At 51.8% G+C, this 8,710-nt stretch overlaps 1 protein-coding gene across 1 annotated transcript; it reads left to right on the top strand.

The window, feature by feature from the left end:
- The first annotated feature begins 3,000 nt into the window (after positions 1-3,000).
- Positions 3,001-8,666, top strand: MMP19 (matrix metallopeptidase 19). Its single transcript, XM_082666939.1, has 9 exons — positions 3,001-3,102; positions 3,395-3,480; positions 4,370-4,500; positions 4,747-4,962; positions 5,435-5,680; positions 6,264-6,389; positions 7,224-7,388; positions 7,550-7,677; positions 7,855-8,666. The coding sequence occupies exons 1-9, from the start codon at positions 3,013-3,015 to the stop codon at positions 8,188-8,190; spliced, it is 1,524 nt and encodes a 507-aa protein (XP_082523065.1). The 5' UTR covers positions 3,001-3,012; the 3' UTR covers positions 8,191-8,666.
- Positions 8,667-8,710: the final 44 nt, after the last annotated feature.

The following is an 8,710-nucleotide window of genomic DNA, read 5'->3' as shown; positions in this document are numbered from 1 at the left end:
TGACAGTTCCAAGTAAATGCATCAAAATATTACTAGTGGTTTTCTTCTGGGTAGAATTTACTGGTGGTTTTCATTCTCTTCCTTGCTTATTTTGGTAGTTTCCAAATTTACTATAATGAGCAATGGATATCTTATTCAGAAAAAAAAGAAATAGAAGGCTTCCCTGGTGGTGCAGTGGATAAGAATCTGCCTGCCAATGCAGGGGACACAGGTTCAATCCCTGGTCCAGGAAGATCCCACATGCCACGGAGCAACTAAGCCCGTGCGCCACAACAACTGAGCCTGTGCTCTAGAGCCTGCAAGCCACAACTACTGAGCCCGCGCACCTAGAGCCCGTGCTCCACAACAAGAGAAGCCACCACAATGAGAAGCCCGTGCATCGCAACAAAGAGTAGCCCCTGCTCGCCACAACTAGAGAAAGCCCACGTGCAGCCACGAGGACCCAACACAGCCAAAAGTAAATAAAATAAAAATTTTTAAAAAAGAAAAAAAATAGAGAAGACTTTAATCAGAAAAAAATATATAATTTTCAATTGGCCCATGTCCTCTTCTCAAAAGAAGAGGGATTGAGGGATGGAGGGGTGGAAAGAGGAAGAGAAGGGCAGGGCTGAGAAAAGCCCTGCAGGGGGCTGAATGGAGCTGGTTCCCAAGCTTCCTCGTTTCCTGGGGGCAGCAGCCTTGATCATGGCCTCAGTCACGGCCTCTGTTACTCATCAGTCAGAGGCTATGTCCTTGCTTGCCTGTCACTGGCCATTTGGGACTTAGTCACTTTATTACTCAGTTGCGTGCTGAGTGGGTCAAGAGGACCAGCATCATTGAGGGCAACGATATGAGTCAGGAGGATCCCCCGCCTCCATCCTGGGGTGTGAAGGGTTCCCCTGTGGCCTGCCAGCCTTGCAGCCTGGGATGTGGGGAAGGGCTCAGAACTGGGGTCCCACTGAAAACATGAGTTCAGTAACCCCTTCCCCCATTCCTATCCCTACTTCCCTGTGCATTTGAATGGTATGTAAGTGTTGTGTGATGCACAGGTGATGGTGGAAACTTCAGTGGCTCCTAACCACTTAGAGAACAAAGCTCTAAGAGTCAGCTTGGTGCATGGAAAGAGTGCGGGTTAGGAGTTGGCAGAGGGATTTGAATATATGCCAGGCCAGTTAGGAGTTCCATGTCCTTAGTCAAGTTTCCCTCTCTGAATCTCCATTTCCTCTCTTTAAAAAATGGCCAGAGGGACTGCCCTGGTGGTGCAGTGGTTAAGACTCTGCCTGCCAATGCAGGGGGCACGGGTTCAAGCCCTGGTCCGGGAAGATCCCACGTGCCGCGGAGCAACTAAGCCCGTGCGCCACAACTACTGAGCCTGCGCTCTAGAGCCCCCGAGCCACAACTACTGAGCCCATGTGCCACAACTACTGAAGCCCGTGCTCCTAGAGCCCATGCTCCACAACAAGAGAAGCCACCACAATGAGAAGCCCATGCACTGCAACAAAGAGCAGCCCCCACTCACCACAACTAGAGAAAGCCCATGTGCAGCAACGAAGACCCAACACAGCCATAAATAAATAAATTAATTAATTAAAAAAAGAATAATTCCTCCCTCATAGGAGGATAGTGAGAATTAAATGAGATAATATATGAATCACCTAACACAAAGTAGTTCTTTAACTGTAAGGTTTTCTTTTCTTTCTTACATAGTATTCAAGACCGTCTCTAAACTCTGGCTCCCAGCCACTCTCCCAGCCTGGTCATTCATTTGACAGACATATTAAGCAGCACCCGAAGCACTGACCTAGCCTGGGGTAGGAACGAAGCACAGCCTCAGAACCTCTCACTGGGTACAGCTGGCTTTTTTCCCCTCTGCACTTTTGCTCAAGACCTGCACTGTCCCTGTTCCTCAGGACTCTTTTACTCCATCCAACTCATAGCCAGCCTTCACAGCCCAGCTCAAAGCCTGCCTCCTCTGCGAGCCTTCCCACAGCCCCATGGCCCTCAGGCTGGGGCACCCCCTGCCTGGCACTCTGGTTCCCCTCATTTCAGGTGCTTGTGTTGGTCTCACCCTATCTGTAATGTCCCTGCAGGCAGGCTCTGGCCCTTTATTTCCTTGTATCCTTGTTATCCCTCCCCGCAACCCACACATTCCAGGTACATTAAATGCTTGAAATGATGACTTTTTTTTTTTTTTTTTTTTGCGGTACGCAGGCCTCTCACTGCTGTGGCCTCTCCTGTTGCGGAGCACAGACTCCGGACGCACAGGCTCAGTGGCCATGGCTCACGGGCCCAGCCGCTCTGCGGCACGTGGGATCTTCCCGGACCGGGGCACGAACCTGTGTCCCCTGCATCAGCAGGCGGACTCTCAACCACTGCGCCACCAGGGAAGCCCGAAATGATGACTTTTTATTAAAGCAGACACAAGCAGGTTTCAAGAGCATCTGAATTCCCAACTTGGTTTTGGATGCAAAGAAACTGAGATCTCATCCTTCATTCCTTCACCTGAAACCCAAGCACCTAAGCAACTTGCTTCCTACCTCTTAGTTTTATTATTATTTTTCCTATCCTAGAGCAGACAGGGAGACATGAAGGTTGCAGACGAGGGGTTTGCTACCCAAGGGTCACTGGGGCACAGGAATGTCCAGCTTCAGAGGATGGCCATGGTCCCTATCCCTAGTCTTTGCAGATATTCTGCCTCTGATCCTGCCAGGATACCCACCCACAGGACAATATGGAAAGTCTTTCGGTCTCCAGCAGAGGACCCTGGGGGATAGGGTTGGAGGCTCTTCTTGACTTCCGCTCTCTGGCAGGGCAGAGGTTAATGGTGAATTGCAACACATCTCTGGGCTGAGTCACCTCCTACTGACGCTCCCCCCAATTGCCCTCCTCTGAAGTTTTATGAAGAGGACCAGAGACTAGAGAGTGAAAAGAACTGAAGGGAAGAGACCCCCACCTAGCCCTGCTCCCCCAGGCTCCCAGAAATCTCAGGGCAGAGGGCACAAACAGCCTCTGGAGCTCTTGCCTGGTGGGACCATGAACTGGCAGCGGCTGTGGCTGGGCTTCCTACTCCCCATGACAGTCTCGTGCTGGGCCCTGGGGCCTGGAGAGAGGGAGGCAGCAGTGGTGAGTGCCCTGGGAAGGTCAGACCCAGGCTGGGGGAGGGATGGAGGAACTGCTCCATGGTCCCATCCAAGCCTCCCTTCTGACCTACAACTGCCTTCCTTTCCCTTCCTTCCTCTATTCCATGATCCACCCCTACCCATCTCCACTCCTTCCCCTTTTTCCTCCCCTAACGTGCCTCTCCTTTAGTCCTTCCACGTCTGTCCCCTCCTGTCCTTATGGGCTGTTAGGTCACTTAGAGCTTCACCCAGAGACTAACCTCCTTTTATTCTGCTGACCCCTACCCTCATCATAGGATTACTTGTTGCAATACGGGTACCTACAGAAGCCTCTAGAAGGACCTGATGACTTCAGGCCAGAAGATATCATAGAAGCTCTGAGGTGAGAGGTCATAAGGTGCATGCCTTCAGGGTCAAGGTCACAAGGTCTCCTTTCTCTCTTCTAAACCCTTTCAGTCCCCAGGCCCACCTCTGCTTAACCCAGGTCCACGCTGGGGATCTAGGGAATGGGTGGTGGGGCCTGGGGTGAGATGGGGATTCAAAGATGAGGGCACAGTCATTGGATCTTCCTAGGCCCTAAGCACTTCTTTGGAGGCTCCATGCCATGTTATATCCAAAATACTATTATTTGGTCACATTCCACATGAAGTATAATTTATATGTAAAACTGTGAGTTGAGTTGGAGCTGAGTTGTTGACATGATGTTGCCTTTCGTAAACATTTAATATGGGATTTATTTATTTCTATTTTGAAGTTTTCATATTTTGGATCTAATGGGTCATTTTTCTTTCTGCTCTCAGATATGTTCCCAGGCCCTTGAAAAGTCACAGTACCTGCGGCGCCTGATGGATGAAATTGCCCCAGAGCAGGCTGGGCTGGGAGGGACGGGTCCAGCCAGGAGGGGAGAAAGCAAAGGGAGGACAGGCCCTCAGGTGGCAGCAGTGGTGGGAGAGTCTCCAGAGCAGGAGGCAGGACACTTACCTAGATCAGAAGGAGGTTAGAAATTGCAGTAGAGGAAGAAGGCAACGCCAGATGGCACTTTACCCAAATAAGAGCATGAACACAGGAGGTGAAGCTGGAGTATTTCCTTTATGCAGAACAGGAAGTCCCAATTATGAGGACTGGATCCTGGAGTGATCCCATCAGCTTCAGAGCTTTTGGGCCATTCTCAGCCACCACCTTGGGCAGCAGGGGGCCAAAGAGCTATCCCCAGTTCTCAGTCATTCCAGATGCCCCTTCCCTGCTGGATCCATCCCTCTCCCTCTTTCTAGAGCTTTTCAGGAAGCATCTGAGCTGCCAGTCTCAGGTCAGCTAGATGACGCCACGAGGGCCCGTATGAGGCAGCCCCGTTGTGGTCTGGAGGACCCCTTCAACCAGAAGACCTTTAAATACCTGCTGCTGGGTGAGGGCTGAGCCTGGGAAAGGGAGGGAGAGGAGGGGTTGGCATGGCTGTGGAGCACAGGTGGCACTGAGACAGCCTGGATGAGCTCAGTGTTGAATGGATGGTCACCTGGTTATTAACTGATCATCACTTGCCTGGAGGGGTTGTTTCACAGCTTTGCTAAGGGAGTGCCCAGACTCAGGGGAACTCTTCGGAGCTGGCAAAAGTATCTGTGCTTCTAATCTATTTTCTGGTCCAATTAACCAGGCCGCTGGAGAAAGAAGCACCTGACCTTCCGCATCTTGAACCTGCCCTCCACCCTCCCATCCTACACAGCCCGGGCAGCCCTGCTTCAAGCCTTCCAGTACTGGAACAATGTGGCTCCCTTGACCTTCCGGGAGGTGAAGGCTGGCTGGGCTGATATCCGCCTCTCCTTCCATGGCCGCCAAAGCCCATACTGCTCCAGTACCTTTGATGGGCCTGGTAGGCACCAGCTCTCAACTCTCACTTCACAGACCTCTGTCCCCTTGAGTCAGTGACTCTGGAACCTTAATGTCAGGCCACCCCCATGCTCAACTGTACCCTACACTCTCTAACCACCTTCTAATATTCCCTTGGGGAGCAGCATGTCACCTCCCTGGGGCCTTACCAAGCCTCTTCTTTGAAGCTTATGCCTTCTTTGTTGGTTTAAGTTCCTCTGCTCAAGGCATACCTCAAAGAGGACAGGGCCAGAGATGACAGAGTGGCTGGGAGGTAAAGGGACAGAGTGATGGGCATCCCTGAGAGAACGGAGTGATGACAGCGGAATCTGAACGGAGTGAGAGGTATCCAAGAGACAGTGAATATACATGGGGGAATTTTAAGGGAATGGAGTAATTGGAGTTTATAACAGGCAGGGGATGCTCCACCCTAGGAGACTCTGACCTCCTTCCTGTCTACCTTTGCCTTTGTCCAGGGCGGGTCCTGGCCCATGCCGACATCCCAGAGCTGGGCAGTGTGCACTTTGATGAAGATGAGCTCTGGACTGAAGAGACCTACCGGGGGGTGAACCTGCGCATCATTGCAGCCCACGAACTGGGCCACGCCCTGGGGCTTGGGCACTCCCGATACACCCAGGCCCTCATGGCCCCTGTCTATGCTGGCTACCGGCCCCACTTCAAGCTGCACCCGGATGATGTGGCTGGGATCCAGGCTCTCTATGGTCAGTCCTTTCCCCTAGTGATCGTGAAGGTCAGTCTGACCAGTATCTCTTCAGGCATGAAGAGACAGGTCTAATCTTCATGGAGGGAAATGGCTTGGCTTCTTTCTCTTCCTCCTGCCCAGTTACTTGGCCTTCTTCATTTTCAGGAGCTGTTTTTCTTTCCTTTTTTTTTTGGCCTTGCCACATGGCTTGTGGGATCTCAGTTCCCCAACCAGGGATTGAACCCAGGCCACGAGGCCGCTGCAGTGGAAGCCCGGAATCCTAACCACTAGGCCACTAGGGAACTCCCAAGAGCTGTTTTTCTGACACTTCCAGGTCTAATCTTTCTGCCAGAGCTCTCTCCCCTCATACCTGTTCTAGGGGATGAAGAATGAACATTCCAGCAAACCCCCTTCTCCCTTTCTAGTGCCTCTCAAAACTAAAAACATGTCTCCTGCTGATATCAATATGATCTTTCCTCCCACCAAGGAAAGCTCTCTAGGTTTCCCTTTTCCTCTCTATGGGACCTCTGAGCTGAACTTACAGTAGAAGAGTGGGGAGGCCAGTGCCTTCTCTCCCTGAGCAGGATTATGTTACCTTGCAGGCAAGAAAAGCCCAGAGACAGAGGATGAGGAAGAAGAGACGGAGCTCCCCACTGTACCCCAAGTGCCCACAGAACCCAGTCCCATGCCAGACCCCTGCAGTGGTGAACTGGACGCCATGATGCTGGGTAAGACCCTTCTCCTCTAGGCTGTAGGCAGGCAGTGGGGTGGCCTGCTGACCTTGACATGGGAGTGACATTGGACCTCGGCGTGAGCAATGGCAGTTTACCACCAGACAGGGGTTGGTGGCCATGGAAGGAGGCATGTGGTATGGGGAGGGAGGATTCAGAACCAAATTAAAGGTGGGCCAGGCTGGAATTTACCTCTGCTGCCACCCTATGAGGGCCACTAAAAATATCTGGAAATACAGCAGGATGGAGAAAACAGTCTTAACTGGAATGTCTATTAGAGAGGGTGTTATACCCACATGGAAGTACAACTTGGAAGCCACCCGGGGGAGGAGGGGAGGTCCCCAAGGGGGAGCAGCTACCTGCAGGGCTTTTGTTTTGTTTTGTTGGGCCAGGGCTGATTTGCTGTGAACAATAAAGGAGAGGCTGAACACTGGGTCCTCCTTCTCTGCCCTTAATCTTCTCTCTGAATTAAAGTTGAATGAATTTTTGAGAAATCAGCCTGTGAGAGGACAGCAAATGATTAGTCTGCCTGAGATACCCACAAGTCTTTATTTGACCTCTGCCTTTCTTTTTTTTTTTTTTTTTTTTTTTTTTTTTGCTTTACGCGGGCCTCTCACTGCTGTGGCCTCTCCCGCTGCGGAGCACAGGCTCCGGATGCGCAGGCTCAGAGGCCATGGCTCACGGGCCCAGCCGCTCCGCGGCATGTGGGATCCTCCTGGACCGGGGCACGAACCCGCGTACCCTGCATCGGCAGGTGGACTCTCAACCACTGCGCCACCAGGGAAGCCCGACCCCTGTCTTTTTGACTTGTTGACACGCTTATGCTCTCAGGGCCCCGAGGGAAGACCTACGCTTTCAAGGGAAACTACGTGTGGACCGTGACAGATTCAGGGCTGGGTCCCTTGTTCCAAGTGTCTGCCCTTTGGGAGGGGCTCCCAGGAAACCTGGATGCTGCTGTCTACTCTCCTCGGACGCAATGGATTCACTTCTTTAAGGGTGAGGGGACTAGTTTACAGTGTGTTACCTGAGGAGGGCCTATAATCAGAGAATCCATAAAAGGAGGGAGGGATGAGAAGTTTCTGAGACAGTGGAATGGAGGAACTGAAAGCTATCACCTGGCGACAGAGGTGTCTTGTTCTTTCCTTACATGCTCTCAGGAGACAAGGTGTGGCGCTACGTTAATTTCAAGATGTCTCCTGGCTTCCCTAAGAAGCTGAATAGGGTAGAACCCAACCTGGATGCTGCTCTCTATTGGCCTCTCAACAAAAAGGTGTTCCTCTTTAAGGTATGAAGTTCAAAGCAAGGGCAAATCCCTTCTTAGGAGGGGCGGGCTACCTCACACGGAGAAGCAGACTTGCTCTTGAAGGGAGTTCTGCAGCTGCTGTGGGCTGAGGGTAGACCTCTGGGGGGTCCCTAAGCTCTCTTCTCATCCTCCTTTTCTCCCTGTCTGCCCCACACCTAGGGTTCCCGTTACTGGCAGTGGGACGAGCTGGCCCAAACTGATTTCAGCCGCTACCCCAAACCAACCAAGCGGTTGTTTACAGGAGTGCCAGACCAGCCCTCAGGTGCCATGAGTTGGCGGGATGGCCGCGTCTACTTCTTTAAGGGAAAACAGTACTGGAGCCTCAATCGACAGCTTCGAGTAGAGAAAGGCTATCCCAGAGATATCGCCCACAACTGGATGCACTGTGGTCCCCAGACCCCAGACACCACCCCATCAGATGGGGACACCACTTCCTCAGCCACAGGAACAACCTTGGATACCACTTCCTTGGCCATAGATATCACATCACTTTGAACACTGACCACTCAGCCAGAGATACGATCTTGGACATTACCCCCTCAGTCACAGCCTCCACCACCCTTTTATTCCGTGGCAACATCACCCTCCCAGAGATCTAAGACCTCAATCAAACGTCTGCTGCAGCACGAGCATGAACCATGGACCTCACGCCTCTAAATGTCCCAGCCCCAGCCACCACTCCCCTGTATTCTTTCCCTCCTGGGCAGTGACTCTCTAACTCAGCCCCCAAATCCATCCATTTCTTCCCCGTCTACTCTCTGGAGGACATTGGTAGAGGAAAGGCAGCCATTAGGCCTTTAGCTGACAGGAGGCCACAACTGGGAAAGCCTGGGTCCTGTTCTTCCTAGATAAAGTGCAAGAAAACAGCACAGCCAGTAAAATGAGCAACGGCTTTGTAATCCTTGAGAATCACATTTACTTGCTTATGACTTTGGGCAAGTTAATTAACCTCGTTAAGCCTTGGATTTCCCGTCTGCAAAATAAGGTTAATACCAATCCTGCAGGGTTGTTGCAT

Source organism: Grampus griseus (assembly GCF_964374135.1).
Source record: "Grampus griseus genome assembly, chromosome: 11".
In the NCBI taxonomy this organism is placed as follows: domain Eukaryota; kingdom Metazoa; phylum Chordata; class Mammalia; order Artiodactyla; family Delphinidae; genus Grampus; species Grampus griseus.
This window is presented reverse-complemented; position numbering and strand designations above follow the sequence as displayed.

Bases quoted from the DNA above. Each gene is read 5' to 3' on its own strand.
- MMP19 (XM_082666939.1), top strand. From the start codon at position 3,013: ATGAACTGGCAGCGGCTGTGGCTGGGCTTCCTACTCCCCATGACAGTC. The intron at 3,481-4,369 runs GTGAGAGGTCAT...CCCTCTTTCTAG, and splicing joins GATATCATAGAAGCTCTGAG to AGCTTTTCAGGAAGCATCTG. The intron at 7,678-7,854 runs GTATGAAGTTCA...CCCCACACCTAG, and splicing joins AAAAGGTGTTCCTCTTTAAG to GGTTCCCGTTACTGGCAGTG.